The sequence below is a fragment of the Cavia porcellus genome, unplaced genomic scaffold, assembly GCF_034190915.1.
Source record: "Cavia porcellus strain 051 isolate PalLab524CR breed Dunkin Hartley unplaced genomic scaffold, mCavPor4.1 scaffold_26, whole genome shotgun sequence".
NCBI classification, from domain to species: domain Eukaryota; kingdom Metazoa; phylum Chordata; class Mammalia; order Rodentia; family Caviidae; genus Cavia; species Cavia porcellus.
Genome location: NW_026947509.1, coordinates 3,768,703 through 3,790,108, shown reverse-complemented (window position 1 = coordinate 3,790,108; position 21,406 = coordinate 3,768,703). Strand labels below are relative to the sequence as shown.

Here is a 21,406-nt window from a genome sequence, read left to right as displayed (position 1 = left end):
GTTTTTATTACTGCCTCTATTTTATTGCTTCTTATTAATCTGTTCAGCGTTTTTGTGTTTTATTGGCTCAGTTTTAGTAATTCATATGTGTCTAGGAATTTGTCTGTTTCTTTGTGATTCTTTGATTTATCTCAATATGTTTACAAAGTAGTTTCTTCTAGTCTTCTCTATTGTGACAGTGTCTCTCATGATTTCATCTTTTATGCATCTCATTGCATTTCTAAAAGGGAATATAAATAAACAGGACAAGGATTTAATTAAGAAAATATTCAACAAGCTTAAAAAAAGACAGATACAAAATGGCAGATTTAGTTAACCAGGACAATACAAGCCATGAGTGACCATGTTAGTAAAGAACTAGACATTATGAAGTCAAGCCCAGGATTTTAAAAATTCACTAAAACTGTGGACAACAGGAGTGACCATTGTTAGGAGAGAATGTCAGAACTACAAAAGAAGAATGTTTTGGGGATCATACTGAATGGTAACATGAAAGCAGTAAGACACTGTGGAAGCAAGATCCAGCAGCTACTAGATAATGCTAAAAAACCACCAAAAATCCAGAAAACAAGAAAATCCTTAGAATTATAGATTTTAATAGATTAGAACATAACACAAAAGGTATAAAATATATTCTCCAGAATCATAGCACAAAAGTTTCCAACTTAGGGAAAGGATTCATTGTCTAGGTAAAGAGGCATGCAGAACCACAAAAGCCACAGTCAGAAATAAACTCCATGTCACATAGTCAAAATTCCAAAAATTCAGCACAAAGAAAGAATACTAAAAACTATTAGAGAAAATAGCAAGTAACTTACAAAGGCAAGCCTATCAGAATGACAGCATATTTCTCAACACCAAACCTCAAAGCCAGGAGAGCTTCTTTGAAGCTTTTCAAACCTTAAAAGAAAACAACTGGGGAACAATACTGTCCCAGGCCTTCAACCTGTGGTGGGGATGACCGTCCACCAACTCCAAGTCAGCTTTGTTTTGACTCCCCTGGGCATGGAGCAGCAGGGGTGCGGTGTAACTGACCAGCCTAATCCTGGATAAGGACAGTGCCTGAGGATGTTACAGTTGAATGGGCCAAAAATAGTCCAAGTTCTTGTGTGAGGAAAAAATTGCCAAGCATACACCCAGTAGAAAGTTGTAAGCAGATGGGAGGTTGCACTTAAGGAAAGGCTATGTGAACAAAGGTATAAAACAGACAAAGAAATATACCAGAGTGACAGAAAAGTATCACACACAGCTCAAAAGTAGCAACAGCAACAGAAAAAAAGGGGTGGGTACCATAACTGAAGCTTTTAGAAAAGGCTAAACAAGTCTGATTTGATTTTGATTTTTAAGTGAACTGAATAGTTTCTGTCTCATGTTTGGAAAATCAAATCTGTTTATAATCCACAGCTGTTTACATCTCATCAAATAACTAACATACTATTATATCTTCCATTTCTTTTGTACTTATTTATTTTACTTTATTATTAGTTTTTCTGTTTTCCTTTCTCTGCTTTCCCAGTTTTGGTGATTTTTGTCTTTTTATGAGACTGAATGTGTTCAGGAAGGTTTGGCCATCAAATGATTTCTCTTTTCATTCCCAACAGTCCCTCTCAATCTCCAGTTTTTTAAAATGGTTTCTCCATCTACATAACCACATAATTAGAATAGTATTTCTATAAAAAGCTTTCCAATGAAATGCTCTACATTTCTGTTGTTCACCTCAATTACAACTTACAGAGTACTGTGACTTTCTACTTTTAACTCATTCTGTTTAAATAAGATGTGAGTTAAGCACTTGCCTGGCAAGTGCAAAGTCCTGATTTGGATTCTTGGTACAAAAAAAAAAAAAAAAAAAAAAGAATGTGCAGTTCCCTGGCATTAATTTCTTTCATAGGGTCATTACCATCTACTTTTAAAAAGTTTTCTTAAATTGAAGCTCTCTACCCATTAACTATAGCTCCATAGTATCCCCCATCACCAGCCCTGGAATTATAATTTTGCATCTGAATTTATTTATTCCTTTTAGCTCATATAATTGGAATCACACAATAGCTGCCTTTTTTATCTGGCTCATTTCACTTCGCATGATATCTTCAACATTCATCCACATTGAAGCATATATCAGAATTTCATTCTTGTTTAAGGCTGAGTAATATTCTATTTGCAGATAGTCTGTATATTACATTTATTCATTTGATATGAACATTTGGGTTATTTTCATTTTTCTGATGTTATAAATAATGCTATTATGAACACTGGTTTGTAAGTATCTAGTTGGGTTCCTATTTTCAGTTCTTTGGGTAACATACCTAGAAACACAGCTACTCAATCACATGGTAATTCCATTTCTAATTTTTAAAAGAACTTTCTACTATATCCCTACTTCCTATTCCACAGTGATTGCATCATTTTAACTTGCACTAGACGTGTACCAGGCTTACAACCTTCGCCAACATTTATTATTTTCTTTATTTTTAACAATAACCATTCTAGTGGATGTGAAATATCCAATTGTGATTTTCATTTGTTTTCCCCTAATTTTAGTGATGTTAAGCATCTTGTCTTGTGCTTATTAAATAGAGAAATTGCCAGTCCAATCCTTCATCTATTTCTTAGCTGGGTTTTTGTTGTTGAATTATAAGAGTACTGTACCATATCTTAAGATTAATAAGAGATATGATTTTAAGAAGATTGTTTTTTATTCCCATTTCTTAATCTAGAACATACAAAAATGACTTTTTTATCAATGAAAATATGACAAATGATCGGGAAGAATTCATTAATAATTCAAACACACCTGTTCCTGTTCCTGTTCAAAAGTCAAAAGTAAAAACAGACACTGATATTAATGAGGTAAGATAATCTTTGAAAAATGTAGATTGTTGGTATAGATGAATAATAACTTTTGGAGTTAAAATATGATTTATGATATATACGATTTCTCACCCAATACACACACACACACACACACACACACACTTCCATTGTAAAAAGCTATGCTAACACCTGTCTTAAATTTTGAGCATTTATTTTGCTTTTAACTTACTGATTTTGACATGTAAGTATATTTATAATTTACCATTTAAAGTTTATGATCCTTAATTAGGAGTTACATATTGTCATTGGAATACTACCATATTTGTTGAATTAGATTTTAAATAGGATTAAAGTTGGGAAGAATTTGAAAAAATCATATGCACCAATATTTGAAGTAAATCTACACTTGAGAATTCCTGCTGAAAGTGATTCCCCAGAAAATTCTGAAGAGAGTTTTTATGAGCCTGAGCAGGATACTAAAAAATGTATGACATGTAAAGATGAAATGTCAGAAAACAGTTCTGAAAAAAGTTGCTCGAGTGAACGACTGCTCCTCAAAGCCAAGATATCAAAAAATTTCACTTTAAGTGTTGAAGATATTCTTTCAGGTAAGACAAATGAGACTGTTAAAAATGAAAGGAAATAATAGCTGGAAAATAAGGAGTGAAAGCCGTAATCATCTCTATATTTTCAATTTATAGATTGTTGTTCATATAAAGTTTAACATAAATAATTGCTATTCTTATAAAGTTTTACATAAACAATGAATTTATAAACCACTTGTGGCACAGGCAAGCAATTCCATCATTCTGCATTTTAATACATATGCACCTTCTCACTGAGAGGGGTCTAACGACCCTGTTTATCAAGGAAGACTTTCTGTAATATTTGCAAAAAATGCTCTCTCTTGAGCAGCATGTGTGGCTCAGTGGTATAGCACTTGTCTGTCATACTACAAAAGGTTCTGCAAAAACAAAACAAAAAAATAATTAGACTCTTGGATTTCATCTCAGATCTTCTTTCTCAAAATCAGGGGCTAGAGTGTACTTCTTAAATACTATTTTTCTGATCACCTCTGTAGTTTATTCTTAGATATTTGAAAAGCACTGACATATATGACACTGTCATTTATATGTTATATTAATCAATTTTAATTTTTTTCTTTCAATTGATTCAAATAGACACAGAAGTCACAACTGAGTTTGAGAATATAAACATGTATGATAAGTATGACACATTTTTTTCCTTACAAGTAATAATTGTATTTTGTTAGTTACTAGAGTCTCCTAAAATATACTTTTATTATTTTCTCTCTTAGATATTCAGAATTCCCTACAAATCTCTTCATGGATCCAAACAGACTGGAGTTTTCAATAAAAATTCAAAATATGGTGGAAAATATTGAAAAACATATAAGTAAGTATTTTAAAAGTAAGGTACATCTGGGGATTTAACTCAGCAGTCATTAGCACCTGCCTGGCAAGCACAAGGTTGTGAGTTTGATCTTTGGTACAGTGCAAGGCATTGTCTTCCTTAGCAATATTTTTTTTCACTTTAAAAAGATTAAGACAAAAGCAGATCAGAACAGAACAATGTAAGCAACACAGTACCTCACCACAAGACAAGCAGATATTAACAGTAGCTACGATAATGTCTCTTTCTTTGAAATAGTTGAGCACACTTTCATAAAACCATTCAAGAGAATAAAAGCATTACAGGGCATCAAAACCAAATAACAGAAAACGAACAATGGCTACTATATTATCTCATTTTCCATAAAAAATTTGTTTCTACTATAACACATATTAAAATCCAATAAGATACAAGATGATAGAACCAATGGAAACAGAACAACAAAAGCATGGTAGGACTTCAAAGCAAGATGATACTAAATCAGAAATGGCTGCCATGTCTTGTTTTCGTCAAAACAGCTGTTCATACCATCACACATAATAAAATCAAACAAAACATAATAAAACCATTCCAACTAATGAATGAAAACATTATAAGGCTTCAGAGCAATGTAATAGAGAATCATGATTACCATACACTCTTATGTACTCTTACTACTTCTTACACTGGAGAGAGTATATGGTATTTATACATGTGAGTTTGATTTATTTCACTTATGAGTATGGTCTTAAGTTGCGTCCATTTATTTATAAATACCTCAGTGTGATCCTTCTTTATAGCTGAGTAGTACTCATTGTATAAAAATACCACAACTTTTTATCCATTCTTCAGTTGATGGAGACTTAAGTTGTTTTCAAGATCTGGCTATTAAAATTGTGCTGCGATAAACATGGGTGCATATGTAACACTGTGGTATGGTTTTCAGTTCGTCTGGGAATATGTCAAATGGGACTTCCAATCACAGCTTTTGAGGAATCTCCAGACTGACCTCCATAGTGGTTGCACCAGTCTCCACTCCCACCAACAGTGCAGGAGAGTTCCTTTTTCCCAACAGCCTCTCCAGCATTTGTTGTTTGTAGTTTTCCTTCTTTCTGGAGATGGAATCTCAGTATTAATTTAATTTATATTTCTCTGATGATTAATGATGGTGAACATTTTTAAATGTATTTTTCCATTTGTATTTCTTCATCTGAGAACTGTGTATTCATCTCAGATGCCCATTTTTGGATTGGGTCTTTGAATTTCGAGGGTCTGGTTTTTTTTAATTCTTTACACGTTTTAGACAGAAGTTCTTTGTCTGAGGGACAGTTCACTAAAATTTTTTCTCAGTTTGTGGGTTTTCTTTTCACTATTCTGGAGATTGCTTTTGATGTGCAGAAACTTTTTAATAAGAGGTAATCCCAGTTATTGATTCTGGAAAGTATTTCCTATGCAGTTTGATTCCTGTTCATGAATTCTCTACCTACCCCTGTGTCTTCAAGATTTTTACCTAATTTGTCTACCAACAGATTTATTATTATGTTTTAATTTTCAGATCTTTGATCCATTTAGATTTTAGTTTTGTACATGGTGATAGGCATGGGTCTAGTTTTAGTTTTCGGCATATGGAGAGCCAGTTTTTCCAGCACCATTTATTAAGGAGGCTGTTGTTCTTCCAGTGAACATATTTGGCCCCTTTATCAAAGATAAGGTGGTTGAGTGTGTTTGTAGTTGTGGTTGTGTCTTCTAATCTATTCCATTGATCTTCAGCTCATGTTTTTATTCCAGTACCATGTGATTTTATTACAGTTGCTTTGTAGTATAACTTCCTTGCCTTTGCTCCTTAGAATTGCCTTTGCTAATCTAGATGTCTTCTGGTTCTAGATGACTTTTAGGAGTGATTTCTCTAGATCTATGAGGTGTGTTGATGGTATTTTCATTGGGATTGCTTGGATCTGTATAATAGTTTTGGGAGAATGGCTATTTTCACAATATTTATTCTTCCTATCCATGAGCAAGGGATATCTTTCCATTTTCTGAAGACTTCTTTTTTTCTTTGTTCAGGATATTATAATTTTCCCTGTATAGATCTTTTACTTCTTTCATGAGATTAATTCCTAAGTATTTCATTTTTTTGGATGCTAGTGTGAAGGATGTTTGTTCTCTTATTTCTCTCTCACTGATTTTGTTGTTAGTGTGTAGGAAGGCTATTGATTTTTGAGTATTGACTTTGTATCCAGCTACGTTGTTGAATTTGTTATTTCTAGGAGTCTTTCAATGGAGTTTTGGGGGTCTTTTATGTAGAGTATCATATTATCTGCAAATAATGATAATTTAACTTCCTTTTTTCCTGTCTTTACTCCTTTTATTTCTCTCTCTTGTCTTTATTTCTCTGGCTAGGATTTCCAGTACTATGTTGAATTGGAGCAGTGAAAAGGGACATCCTTGTCTTGTTCCTGATTTTAGGGTAGAGGCTTTCAGTTTTTGGCTGTTGAATGTGATGCTGGCTGTTGGTTTGTCATAGCTGGCCTTTATCATATTGAGGTAAAGACCATCTATTCCAATTTTCTGTAAGGTTCTTATGAATGAGTGTTGGACCTTATCAGAAACTTTTTCTGTATCTATAGAAATGATCATGTAATTCCTATTTTTGCTCTATTGATATGGTGGATTACATTTATTGATTTATGTATGTTGAACCATCTCTGCATTCTTGGGATGAATGCCCCTTGGTTGTGATGTATAATGTTCTGGATGATTTGCTGCATCCTATTTGCCAATATTTTATTGAGGATTTTTGCAACTATGTTCATTAGGGAGATTGGTCTGTAGTTCTCTTTTTTAGTTGGGTCTTTCTCAGGTTTTGGTACTAGAGTAATATTTGCTTCCAGGAATGACTGAGGAAGAATTGCTTCCTTTTCAATTTCATTGAAGAGTTTGAGGAGTGTCGGCATTAAGTCTTCTTTGTATTTCTTATAGAATTCCACAGTGAATCCATCTGGGCCTGGGCTGTTCTTTGTAGGTAAGGAATTACATTTTCAACTTCATTAATAGAAATTGGGTTATTCAGTAGTTTTATTTCTTCTTGATCCAGCTTTGGTAGTTATATGTTTCTAGAAACCTGTCCATTTCCTCTGTGTTATCGAACCTATGAGAGTAGAGGTTTTTGAAATACATATTGATAATCTTGTATATTTCCAGAGTCTCTAGTGATTTCACCTGTTTCATTCCTAATTGCATGAATTTGAGCTTTTTCTTTCTTTTTTAAAATAAGGTTGGCTAGGGGCATAGCAATTTTATTTATTCTTTCAAAGAACCAACTCTTTGATTCATTGATTCTTTGGATTGTTTTCTTAGTCTCTATTGCATTAATTTCTGCTCTGATTTTTATAATTTCCTCTCTTCTTTTCCTTTGGGCTTGACTTACTCTTCTTTTTCTAGACATTTGAGGTGTAGCATCAGGTTGTTTATTTGTTTTCATTCTGTTTTCCTGACGTGGGAGCTCAGTGCAATAACTTTTCCTGGAAAGACCACTTTTATTGTATCCCACCGATTCTGGTCTGTTGTATTTGTATTTTTGTTTGGTTGTAGGTATTGTTTAATTTCTTCTTTAATTTTCTGTGTGGCCCACTGATTGATTGCTCAAGAATGTATTATTCAATTTCCATATGTCTGTGGAATTTTTGCAATTTGTTTTATCATTAATTTCTAGTTTCATGGCACTATGATCTGATAACATGCATGGGAAATTTCAACTCTTGCATTTACTTAAATATGTTCTGTGAGCTAGTATATGGTCTATTTTAGAGAATGTCCCGTGGACTGCTGAGAAAAATGTATAATCTGATGTTGTTGGATGGAACACTCTCTATATGTTTATCAAGTCCATTTGTTCACAGGTGTGATTCAATTTCTGTTGTTTCTGTTATTCAAGTTCTGTTATTTCTTTGGTGATTTTCTGTCTGGTTGATTTGTCCCTTGGTGTCAATGGTGTATTAAATTCTCCTGTTATAATTGTGTTATTGCTTATTTGATTTTTCATTTTTGTTAATACTTGCTTTGTATAGCTGGGTGCTCTGGAATTTGGTGCATATATATGTAAGATTGTTTCTCTTTCTCTTGCAGTTTTCCCCTAACTAGTATGTACTGACTTTCTTTATCTCTTCAGATCATTCTTGGTTTGAAGTTCACATTGTCTGCAAACAGAATAGCTACCCCCACGTTTTTGGGTGTTTCTTTCCCATGAAGTATTGTTTTCCATCTTTTGACTTTCAATCTATGAGTTTCCTTTTGGGTTAGATGGGTTTCTTGTAGACAGTATATGGTGGGATGTTGTTTCTTGATCCATTCTGCCAGTCTGTTTCTTTTAATTGGTTAATTGAGACCATTTACATTAATAGTTATCACTGTTATATACTTGTTTTATTGTTGTTATATTATCTTTCTGCTCTTGCATCTTTACCTTTCCATTCTGTTTTTTTGTCTGCCTTGCTTAGTGCTTTTTTCCTATGTGTATCTACAATGTCTTTCAGTATTCTTTGCAGGTTTGGTTTGATGATCATGAAGCTCTTCTACTGTTCTTTGACATGAAAGTATCTTATATTTCTCCATCCATTTAAGGACAGTTTTTCAGGGTACCTCAGTCTAGGTTGGAAGTGGTTTTCCTTTAACATCTGAAATACTTTTCTCCATGCTCTTCTTGACTTCCTTGTTTGGATTGAGAAGTCTGCTGTGATTCTGATAGGTTTTCCTTTATAGGTGATCTGTCTCTTCTCTCTAACCTCTAAAAGAAGTTCTATTCTTTCATTGGATTTCTGGGATGGTGATTTTATATGTCTGGGTGTAGTTTTATTTTGGTTATGGCTATTTGGAGTTCTGTGTGCTTCACTAATCCATGTCAGTTTCCATTCTCATGTTTGGGAAATTTTCAGCTATTACTTCTGTAAATAGCCTCTTGATATAATTTGTGTTGTCCCCTTCTTTTTCATTTATACCTATCAATTTTATGGGTTTTTTTGTTTGCATCATCTTGCAGCTGTTGAATTGTTATTTCCTGATTCCTTGTTATTTTTAAGAGATCTTTCCTTTCGTGTTCACAGTTGCAATCTGGTATTTGATGTTGGAAATTCTATCTTCACTTTCGTTGAGACAGTTTTGACAACTTTCAATGGAGTTTTTGATTTCCTATATATCTCTTTGTATCTGCTTCATGTATTTTGTTTGTTTACTATATTGTTCATCCAAGGATTCTGTCTTTTTGCATTGTTTCTCTATTTTTTTTTACTGTGTCTTCTTTAGATGCATTAAGCATTTTTTTCATTACTTTTAGCATTTCTTTTTTTACCTTGGAGATCATTTCTAATTTGAACTCCTTTTAGGTTCCTGGAGTTGCTTCTTTATTTCAGTTGCTATTATTTCAGGTATTTCAGGTGTATGGCTTATATTTTCTTCTATGTACATGGCTCCTAGGCTTTCTTGGGATGGTCTGGAGGTTTGAGATTGCATTTTGGTCTTTGGTCTTTTCATTTGCCTATATTTCCATCTTTCTAGTGATGTTCCAAAGCTTCTCCTGGGCATGTTGGAAATCACATCCTATCCTCGGCTCCTGGAACTGAATGGAGGTTGCTCAGTGTGGTCCAGTCAGGCACACAGGACCTCCCATGCCACCTCTGGTGTTCCAGGAAGCTGGCTGGGCTCCTAACCACTGTGTGTGATGGTCCAAAGCTTTCCCAGGGCTAGCACTGATGTGTTGGATCTTATCTTGTGTGCCCTCAGCTCCCCCAATTGAACAAGGTTACTGGATATGGTCTAGTTTCCTGTGAAACCTCCAGAGCCTAGTCTAGTGTGGCTGGAAGCTGTGTGGGCACTTAACTGGTGGGAGCGATGATCTTAAACTCTCCTTGGGTGTGCTAGAACTCAACCATGCAACCCCAATTCCCAGGATTGAAAGAAGGTTGTTAGGAATTGCCCAGCTAGGCCTGAGAAACCTGCAGAGCTCAGTCTAGAGTGGCTGGAATCTGAGCAAGTCCTTAACTGCTGAGGGCCATAATCTTAAAACTCTCCCCTGGCCCGGGCTGCTGTACTGCAACTAACCTCATGCAATCCCAGTTCCCCTGCAATATTTTCTTGAATTTGAGCATCTGATACTTTTAACCAAAAATGTGTCAATGTAGATTATTAGGAGAACATAAATTCTGTGTTTTGGATCAAGAAATATTAATTTGCAATTGTTTGATAATGTGTGACTTATATAGGTAGCCTTGGAGTATGTAAAAGACAAAAATTAAGAAAACAGCTCGATGGCCAGGGATTTAGCTGAGTGGCATAAATGCCTGCCTGGCAAGCATGAGATTGTGAATTTGATCCTCGGTACCAAAAAACCAAAAACATAAACAAAGAAAGAAAAAAGAAAACAGCTTGAAATTTTGCAATTATGTGTCACAGAATTGTATGACACTGGTGCAGATAAGCCATGTCTCATATCACAGCATAACAAAGATATTTTCCTCACTTTTGTTAGATTTTTAAATAATTTTTTAAGCTATGTGTACACAATCTGAAATTACATGACAGTTACTAACCTGTATTCCTTTCTCTCAGTAACTTTTACAAAACTTTTAAAACAGTAGTATCCTTCGATGTTCTTAGCTAAATGTTACATCGTTCTTCAGTCCTGTGATCACAGTTTGCTGCGTTCAAAGGGCCCTCGTTCCAGTTTAGGCCAGAATCTCATACTTGATTTCTTCCCTGAAAGCTCCAGCAATGTGGTCGGTCCTATGCACGAGGCTTTGTAACGAACAATACCTGTTAAAACTCTTTTCTTTGAAAAACTGGCTGAAATGCAATCATGTCCCTTAAAATCTCACACTTAAAGTTTGTACTATATTAAGATAAAACATGCAAATCAACAAGCACCACTAAGTTTTGATTCTTGCATGGTCCATTTATGCATCAGCTAGATAAGGATTTCCTGCTGAGTAAGATCCAGAGGTATTGGATCTTGCAATATTATATCCCTTGAGATATAATAGACAGCTGTGGCCTCTTGTAGAATACTGCATAAGTTCCTCTCCTTGAATGAAGAACAATTGCTGCAACATTACTTAAATCGAGTCTCATTTTTATATATTGATTGTACACAGCTGATTATATCTTTCTCTCTGCAATTGTCTCTAAGCAATGCAAATAAGACCAACTGATGTACTGATATGGGACCATTCTGACAGTCCTGTTTCCTTGAATATTCTCTCTGTAAAAGAAAGCACGGGGGGGGGGGGGGATGGCTGAGCCAGTCAGCTCCAGGAATGCCAACTGGGTAAGAACCTTGAAATAAAGAGAGCTGTGAGTTCCCAGGGCACAAAAATTTACATATCAAAAACTGAAGTAACAGTCTCCAAAAGCAATTTAATTGCTAACTTAATTGAATTATGCAGATTGACCCTTCAGCTTGTCATTCTCCCTGCATTTTGTAGAGATGCTTTTCTCCCCATCTAGCTAGCCAGCTCAAGTTACTCACAGAGTTCCCGTCCTCCTCACTGTCACTCATCCTCGAGCCACCCCCTTCTTCACAAGATAAGTTTTGGGAGAGGCCTAGGATCAAGGCCTTTGTCCACACATCCTGACGGGATTGGGTTTAGGACCTCTTGGCTGCCCTTAACTTTGCATATATCTCGGTGTCTTTACTTTCTCCATGGGTTACATTGGCGGTGGTAGATTGGAATTAACTTGTCAGGGTTCCAATAACGTCTCAGTGGGATTACAAAGCAAACTTTTTGGATTGTGAGGAAGACTGAAAAAGGGATTACAATACTTAGATTACAGTACTCAGTGTTTGGGAGTACAGTAGCCCCTTGTTCAGATGCTTCCCTCCCCACTCTCCTCAGTTGTCCATAGATTTGTTCCACTGCTCTCAGTACTCCCAGGGAGAAGTCTGATACTACTCTGCTTGGCCTTTCTTCAGGTAAACTTGTTACTTCTGCCCAATGATTTATCACTTGGAGTTACCCATTTATTACAGTAAAGTTCAATATGTATCATTCTGTACTAATCTTTTTAAAAATTAATGAAGCTTTTCAGGTTTAAGAGGTAATTTTTTTATCAGTCTCTCCCTATGTTCTTTTTTTCCTAAAATTTTCTAGATTTGAACATCTGATGATTTCCATTTCTCTGTCCTGAAGTATTTTTACCCTTTGATTTTCCAAAGGTTTTTATTATAATTTTAAAGTTGCAAACATAACACAGAATTCCTGTATGATCTTCGCATACTTTGTCTAACCATAATGTAATTATCAAAACTAATGAATTAGGCTGGGCATGGTGGCGCACACCAGTACAGCACCCAGGAGGCTGAGGCAGGAGGATTGTCCTGAGTTGGAGGCCAGCCTGGTATATATAAGTGAGTTAAGGCCAACCTGCACTCCATAGTGAGACCCTGTCTCAAAAAGGGAAGTGTGTGGCTAAAGAATTAATATTAGTAGAACAGTATGAAGCTTTTTATTTGGATTTTCTTGGCTGTTTTATTAATGCCTGTCTTTTGTTCCCAGGACCCATCCAGTCCAGGATCACAGTCACATTTGGTAGTCATGTCTCCTGAGTCTTTTTCACCCTGTCAGTTCCGCACTTTTTCCTGGCTTTTCATCATTTTGAGACTTTAAAGAGAACTAGTAATTTACTCTCTCAATTGGCTGTCAGTGTGGCACAGTCTGCTGTTACCTCCCAAAAAATTTGAGCTGTGTTTTTGCAGAAGAATACTGCAGGGATGTGTCCTTCTGACTGCATCATTTCAGGTGTATAGGATGCTGATGTGGTAACCATGGCCACTTGACTAAGGTGGTGTCTGCTAGGTTCCTTCACTCTGAAGCTACTGCATTTTCCCTCATAATTAATGAATTTGAGGGGAGCAGACCTTTAGATTAAACAAAGATCTTGTTTCTCTGAAAATTTCACCCATCCTCTTTTGGTTTGTTTTAAGCTGCTATTCATACTGATAGACCTGATCTGGGTCCTGTACATCAAGGTTCCCTCCAGCCTCTCCTTTTTGCAGCAGCTTCCTGACTGGAAAAATCTGGTGCATATAGTCAACATGTAGGTACTTGTTACACCTAGAGTGATTCAAGTGTTACTGTTCCATTGTCTGTGAGAAGCTCTGTATAACCTAAAGTACATTGTTTGAGTATGGTACTTTTTTCTCCAACCTTGCAGTTTCCAGTCCAAGTGCTGTTTTCCAGTTACATAGGTCAACTTTCTTTCCCACCATCTTCAGCGAGGTGATTAATTCATATGTAATACAGTTGGATAAAATTTTCACAGTCTGCATTCCATCTTGGGTTCTCCCAACATGCTGATTTTTAAAAAAATTATACAATAAAACCTACTCTTTGTGAATGTGATTTTATGAATTTTGAAAAATGTAGTTAGCATATTTACCATCACATTTTCTTTTTTATTTATTTATTTTTTATTTTTGTCTTTTTCCTTTTTATCGGTACCGGGGATCAAACTCACGACTGCCTGCTTGCAAGGCAGGCGCTTATGCCGCTGAGCTAAATCCCCAGGCCCTACCATCACATTTTCAAACAATAGTTGTCACCTCTAAATTCCCTATACACTTCCATTATGGTTAGCCTCCCACTCCTTCACCTCTTGAAGCCACTGATCTATGTTCTGTTTCTTTTGTTTTCTGTTTTCCACAATGTTGTATAAACGGATAGTTAGCCTTTGAATCTGGATTTTGAATTTCATTTAGAAAAATGCATTTACATCTTACATTTTATCCATGTTTTTATATGAATCAAAACTCTCCTTTTATCGCTGTTTTATTGTCTGGGTGTACCACAAATTGCCTCTTCATTTAGACCTGAGATGCTAGGGGTGAGATTTTGGGGTCAAGTGGTAGGTATGTATTTAATTTTATGAGGGTCACCACACAGGTTTTGTAGAGTGGTAATAGTATGTTGCATCCCTGTCAGCAACATATGAGCAATCTAGTTTTTACACATCCTTGACAGTGCATGGAGTCAGATTTTTTAAAAAAATTTTAAACATTCTACTGGTGTGTAGTGATATCTCACTGTGATAATTTGTATTTCATTAGCAATTACTCATCTTTTCTTATCCTAATTTGCCATCTTCTTTGGTCAAATGTGTCCTTAGGTTTCCTTTACCTATTTTTTAAAAATTGGAATAATGATCTTCTACTTACTGTGTTGTGAGAGGTATCTGGATCAAGTTCTCTGTCAGACATATGATTTGCAAACAGTCTCTCATGGCACGTGCTTATCATCTCATTCTCTGTCATGGAGCTCCCCTACTTTGATAAAGTGCAGCTTGGGTTGTAGTTTTGGTTTGTGTCTAAAAACTTTGCTTGAGTGTCTATAATGATTTTTCTCCAAGAAGACTCATAAGTCTTTTGTAAAATTTTGTTTTTTAATTTAGATACAGGGTTCATTTTGAGTTAAGTGTGTAAGATCAAGATTGTTTTTACTTTTCTTTTGCTTATGGACATCTAATTTTTTAGCTAAACTAAGAATTCCTTGATAATAAGACCATGTCTTCTAATGTATGTGTAATAATTATATATTATTGTGCATTGTGTAATAATAATAATATATTTTCACATAGCAGATATATTTCAAATACTGGTTAGCTAAATGACTCCTCCCACCACTGCCTAGTTATTTATGAATTTCTCATCTATTTCTAATGTTAAATCCAAAATTTTAAATTTATCTTTAAATTTCATCTATCATTATAGAATATTGTCTAATCCTCCTAGTAAATCAGTTTTGGTCTTTAATAGTTATAGATGTAATAGATACCATTAAAGTATTGTTTTCAATAATAATTCGGCAAATACTAACTTTTTATTTATATATTTTAGCTACAATTACTCCTCTTCACCAAGATCCCCGCTTGTCTATCTTTATTGGTTCGGTTCCACTTATGGATTTATCTAAAAATATAGGAAGTATAATAAAATATAAGAAGCAGACCAAATGGCCAGATTGTCAGATCCTTTTTGAAATGGATCCTGCCTATCAAAATAAAGTAAGTTTGTAAAGAATGCATCTTAGGAAATTTTTGATTTAGGGAGAAAAATCCCACTGAAATTCTTGCATGAACGAGATTTATTGAAAAATTAGGAGTATTATAATTCACAGCACTGGGAGACTCATTCTTAGATTATCTCTCCATTTTTCTTTTCCATCTCTCATCCCTGCTCACCACAGTGCATTTTCTCCAACTTCCACATGGAAGTGAGCTTTCTCTTTTAAGTTTGTCAATATATTGATTTGCCATCCCCAACTCATCCATTACTATCTAACTAAATATTTTTGTCTAATTTACAGAGAATCTAATTGGCTCAGCTTGGATCAGGGTTTGAACCTATCCAAATGAGCTGTGTTGGGAATTGCGTGAGGCCACCCAGTGCATGGGACTGGCCTTCCGTAAGGCCATGTGTAGAAGTCACACTATATGGGACTACTCTTGCTTAGCGTAGTGTATAGTCCATATACTCTTACACAGGCTGAGAAATAAGAGAAAATAAATAACTGTTTCAAGAGGACATGGCTTAAAATCGTACATTAGTTACAAAGAGCTCAGTAGGTCTTAAAAGCCAAATATTAGAAAACCATTCAATTTCTTACAATCTTGTGCTTCCAACATATTTAGCAGAGGTTCTGAACAAAAAAACTCCACATAAGACTATTACTTTATCTTAATAGAAACTATCATCATATTAGGTCATATTTTTTTCATTCTTATGATAAAAGTTCTCCCAAATTTTCTATCATTTTTATTTACAGATTGTGAGTCTCCTGACTATTATTGGTGATTCGATGAGCCTTGTCAATATTTATAGCTGCAAGTTTCTGAAATACTGTACCATGGTAGAGAAGGCCAAAACCATGAGCATGAATATATCATCTATGGGAGAATTAACTTCAGCACAGTTTAATATTATACTGCATAAATTCAAAAACTATTTTGGACATATTGTGACTATGACTACTGAGAAACGCATTGGTATTTTCAATGTTAAAAGTTTTGATTATCAGTCAGAATGCTTGCCATATATTGATAACATCATACATATTAGCCAGGATCTCTTGCAATGTATAATTGAGGAAAAAAATACAAGCCTATTGGAAGTAAGTACTTTGAAAATTCCTCTTACATAAGAATATTTTAGATTATAATTTTAATATAGGCACTCAGAAAATATGCATAAATACTATCCTGGAAAACTTCCATTATGTTACATATGTCTGTCTTTTTTCTCAAAAAATTTTCTCTGACCATTATATCTAAAATTGCATCCCATATCATTTTCACAAATCTCTTCCCTGTTTTCTCTTTACAACATGCCTCACTCTCTGAGGCATGTTATATCATTTGTTGTTTTCATCCACTAGACTGCAAGCTATATCAACTTAGGAGTGTCTCAGATAATTCTCCCAGTACAAATGCACACTGGCAATTTACTATGTATTAGGGCTATTTTTTTTTTTTTTTTTTTTGTACTGGGAATCAAACTCACAACTGAGTGCTTGCAAGGCAGGTGCTCATGCCACTGAGCTAAATCCCCAGTTTATTAGGGGTTTTTCTAAAGGAAAGTTTTTTGGAGGACAAATTATCTCTGAAGTCACAGTGATTTTGAGCTGTGGAGATTCTAGAGCTTTGAAAATATGAAAATTTGGAAGCACCCCAAAATAGCCTCCTTTATTGGTTGTTCCTGCCTATCACACATCTAAGTTTCTCAGATAAGTATGGGTCCAAGTATAAAAAAACATGTTGTACTCAGACATGTTTAAGTGTATGAATTTATAATAGATACCATTCATTCATTTTTTTTCTAGCTAATATCAAATATTTTTTAAACTTTGATTGTATACTAGACATTTTATTAGAATCTTGGCATATAATGGTGAGAAGGATGGATTCATTCTTGAATTGATAGAGTCCAATGTAGCAAAAAATATTTAAGTATCTAATATAGCTTAGATGGGTCACAAGCAATTTTCTAGGAAAACTTCATATCTGATTAGAAATAGGAATGGTGTGAAGACATTGCAAGGAAAGGGCAGCACTACACTAAATTAGATTTAGTTGCACATTACAGAAAAAAAGCAATAACAGTGCCTATAAAACATTAGAATCTAATTTTTCTCTCAGATAAAAGTAGTACAGAGAGAGACAGAGAACTAATGGCTTATACAGTGGCCTCATGAAATCATCAAAGACATGGGCTATTTCTAACAACACTCTGCCTTCCCTAGAGCACGATGTTCTTGAGCATTGCCCAGGATGATTATTTTGTCTCTGACCATCATGTCCTCATGACAGGCACCAGGATGGATGAAGGTAGCGAAAACAGAGAACCTCTGAATACTACTTTAAGGATATTTACTGAAAGCATTTACCACACTTTTGCTTTATGTTTAGCAGAACTTAGTTCAGAGCCTTACCTAACTGAAGAATGACTGAATAAAGTAATTTTTAAACTGTGAGTACAATACTCAAACACATCCAGGAATTGTCACTAAGGTAGTGAAGGACAGTGAAGACTGAGGTATGTGTTAAGCAGATAGTGTCACATCACTGTACAAAATAGAACAGTAATTGAAAGGCCCAGAGAAAACAAGGTACAGTGGGAAACCTGAATGAATCCAGTGCAATGTGAGTACAGTCTGTGAAAAGAACCGGCCAGAGATGAAGTAAGAAGTTGGGTGCAGGACCTGCTAAGGCATGTCAGGAATTATAAACATTATTCTTGAAATTACAAGAAATAGTGGTTGTTTCAAGCAGAGAAATGACACGACACACTTTGCGTTTTTGTAAGGACATTCTGGATTCTATGCAAAATGGATTGAGGGAGGATGTGGTGGGAAGAAAGCTGCTTCTATAATCGGGAGGAGAGGGGGTGATAGCTTGCACATTGGTAGAGACAGTGTGGATTCTGAGAAGTAGATGGAAATGAGGTGTGAAGGAGACTGGATTTGACAGGATTTGGTGGTTAACTGAATATAAGTAATAAGAGAAAGACAATCTAGTCATACTTCCAGGCTTTTGGTTAGGTATCAGCCTGGGCAATAATGTAGTTCATTAGGAGAAGAAACCTGGTGCTTGTTAAATGTTGCTATTGCTTATCTAAGTATCTCATGAAAGCAATTGGATCATGGGGGAACTATAACTGACTTTTTAAAGCAGATGGAGCCTGATTGAAGCTGGGTCACTAGAGACTTGACCAGGGTGGTTTCTTATCCTTGGTTCTTCCTTTCCTTCTCTGTGTCTTAGTTGCTGAGGGTTAAGCACAGTTTCTCTGCATGCTTTCTTTTTTTTTGGCACCAGAGATTGAACTCACAACTTCACGCTTGCCAGGCAGGCGCTTAAGCCGCTGAGCAAAATCTCTGGCTTTCTCTGCATGTTATTTCTGCCTTAAAGCCAACGAAGCAGGGACAGAATCCTCTTAAGGCATGCACCAAAGTAAACCTCCTATTGTTCTTTAAGTTTCAGATGCCAAACACTTTGTACCAATGACAAGAAAACTGACAAATATAGTAATTGGTACCAGAGAATTTGGGTTGTTGCTGTTACTTTACCTGGTCATGTGATTGAGAAGCCTTTGGAACTGGCTTGTGGAAGGAATTTGAAAAGGTTTTGAGATATGAGCTAGCGAAGCTTTAGAATGTTATAAACAGAGATTGATGAGAGATTCTGGTTGAAACTCTGAAGACCAGAATGCTGTGAATGGAGATAGTAAAAACCAAGCTTAGAAGATAAGAGCTGGAAATAAGGACTCCTTTGGCAGTTGAAGTAGATAGAGGCTATGTGTGTTATGCTCTGCCAGAAAATTTGTTTACATTTTGCTCATGACTAGAGATGGTGTGATAAACTGAGATTAAGGGTGGCGGACTACTGAATCCAATGGAGGGTGTTTCAAAGAAGCCTATGGTTATGGTTGAGGCTATGGTGTAGGTACTGGTGGATGCTTTTGGCCAGGTCTACAATGAGAATCAGAAGCAGAAATTAGATGTAAAAACTTTGCAGTTTCATGAGAAAACAAGTAAAAAGTAGGGGCCATAAAAATGAAGAGCATGTTGCTGACATTATAGACTTAAAAAGAAACCAAGTAATTTGCACAGAATGAATCAGAAAGATGCCTTGATGGCATCTCAGGAATCTCAAGGTCTCGCCATTTGCAGGCTCAAGGGCACAAAACTAAAAGTTTCATTTGAGAATAAAACTTGTGGACTTTCTGCTTGAGAAGGGATGCCTAGTGAATTGGTTCCCTGGGTTTTGTTTTAAAAGTGCTCAGCTATCCAGGCACTCAGATGTCTCTGCATCCTGATCCAAAGGGTCTGGCTGTTTCTCAATCTGCCAGCTGAACGTGACATCATATTGTAGTACTAGTTTTATAGGTATTCAGGACACAAGAATTATGGAGTCATTGAGGCTTCCACCCAGATTTCAAAAGAAAGCTGGGAGGCCAAGCAAGGGAACCTCTTAAGAAGGTCACATGTGAAACTGAGAGATGCCAGTGGTGCAGTGGAGAAGTCAGGATATTGAAGATGCCAGGAATGTGGAATGTCTGCTGAGGAAAGCTACAGGCAGTGAGCAGAGCCAATATAAAAGAGAGACCATGTTGGCTGCAACCGGCAAGACTGAGGACAGAGCTATTCATGTTCTCTGAAACTCATATTTTTACTATGGCCTTGAAAGGTGTATGTGGAACTACAGAATTTAATGTTTTCCCTGCTCTGTTTCAGTCTTGCTTTGATCTAATTCTTCTTTTTGGAATGGGAATGTTTAGTTTGTGCTATTTTATGTTGGAAATATGTAACTTTCATGGGCTCACAGCTGAGAGTTTGCCTTGAATCTCAGATATTTTGAACTTTTATTTTCCAGCAATACTGGAACTGTTAAAGCTTAAGAGGATCTTAGTGATGGGATAAATGTGTTTTTCATAATGAGATGGACATGACCTTTTGAGGATCAATATAGAATGCTATAGTTTGGTTCTAAAATGTCCCCTGAATGTCTCACATTTGAAAGGTGATTGGATCATGAGGATACCCATCAGTGGATTCATCCATTGATGAGTTTTGTAGCTGAGTATGCTATTGGGATGTTGGAAGTGAGTCATTGGAAGGGTACATTCTGTCCCTGGTTACTTGTTTTTCTCTGCTTTCTAGTTGCTATGGGGTAAGCAGCTTTCCTGCATACATTTTTGCCTTGGACCCTAACAACTTGTGACTAAACACACTGAAAACTGTGAGCCAAATAAAACACCACTCCTTTAGGTTGTTTGTATTGTGTTTTTTAAATCCATTCAGCCACTCTTTTTTTTTTTTTGAACTCAAGATCTTGTGCTTACCAGGCAGACGCTGTGCTGCGGAGCTCTATCCTTGGTCTGAACCACTCTATCTTTTGAATAGAGAATTTGATCCGTTGACATTCAAAGTAATTATTGATACATAAGGATTTACTGCTGCCTTATGCATCCAAGGTCATATGTAACTAATGTCTTTGGAATACAGAATTTAATCTATTGACATTCAAAACAATTATTGATACAAAAGGATTTACTACTGCCTTATGCATCTAAGGTCATATATAACTAATGTCATATGCAACTAATGTCACTGTTTTTCTGGTTGTTCATCATTTGTTCTTTTCTTCTTCTATTACTCTTTTTCCTTTGCAGATATGTAATATTTTCTACTGGTATGCTTTGGTTCCTTAATTTTTATTTTTACTTCTGTGTGTGTATTTACTATAGGTTTTTGCTTTGTGGTTACCTTGAGGCTTACAGAAAACATAACAGGTTATTTTATACCAATGATAAGTTAAAGTTGATCATAAAAAGACTACATTTGTCCCCTAGCATTTTCAAATTTTAGTATCTCTACACCTTTCACAATAGCCCTTAATAAAATATTATAACTATTATTTTAGTAGCTTTGCTTTTTAATCTTCACTCTAATGATGTAAGTAAAATACATCATAGACCATCATTACAGTATTAAAATACAGTAAGTTCCCAACTTAGAAGCATTCAAGTTGTGAACTTTCACAGAGACAAATGGACCTGGTGCTATAAACATTCATAGATGTGATCAGATGGTGGCAGTATCTCATGTATCTGCTGCACATTGTCACAGTTGTACTGTGGTGTGCTTGCTGCACAGTGTGATAC

General features: G+C 35.6%; 1 protein-coding gene across 1 annotated transcript in view; it reads left to right on the top strand.

Moving 5' to 3' along the window:
* Dnah14 (dynein axonemal heavy chain 14) overlaps positions 1 to 21,406 on the top strand; it is a 345,721-nt gene that overhangs the window by 51,315 nt on the left and 273,000 nt on the right. Inside the window, exons 11-16 of the mRNA XM_063237535.1 lie at positions 2,718 to 2,850; positions 3,149 to 3,422; positions 3,996 to 4,041; positions 4,133 to 4,230; positions 15,086 to 15,252; positions 16,014 to 16,358. Coding sequence (XP_063093605.1) covers positions 2,718 to 2,850; positions 3,149 to 3,422; positions 3,996 to 4,041; positions 4,133 to 4,230; positions 15,086 to 15,252; positions 16,014 to 16,358 — 1,063 coding nt within the window. The remainder of the gene's footprint in view (positions 1 to 2,717; positions 2,851 to 3,148; positions 3,423 to 3,995; positions 4,042 to 4,132; positions 4,231 to 15,085; positions 15,253 to 16,013; positions 16,359 to 21,406) is intronic.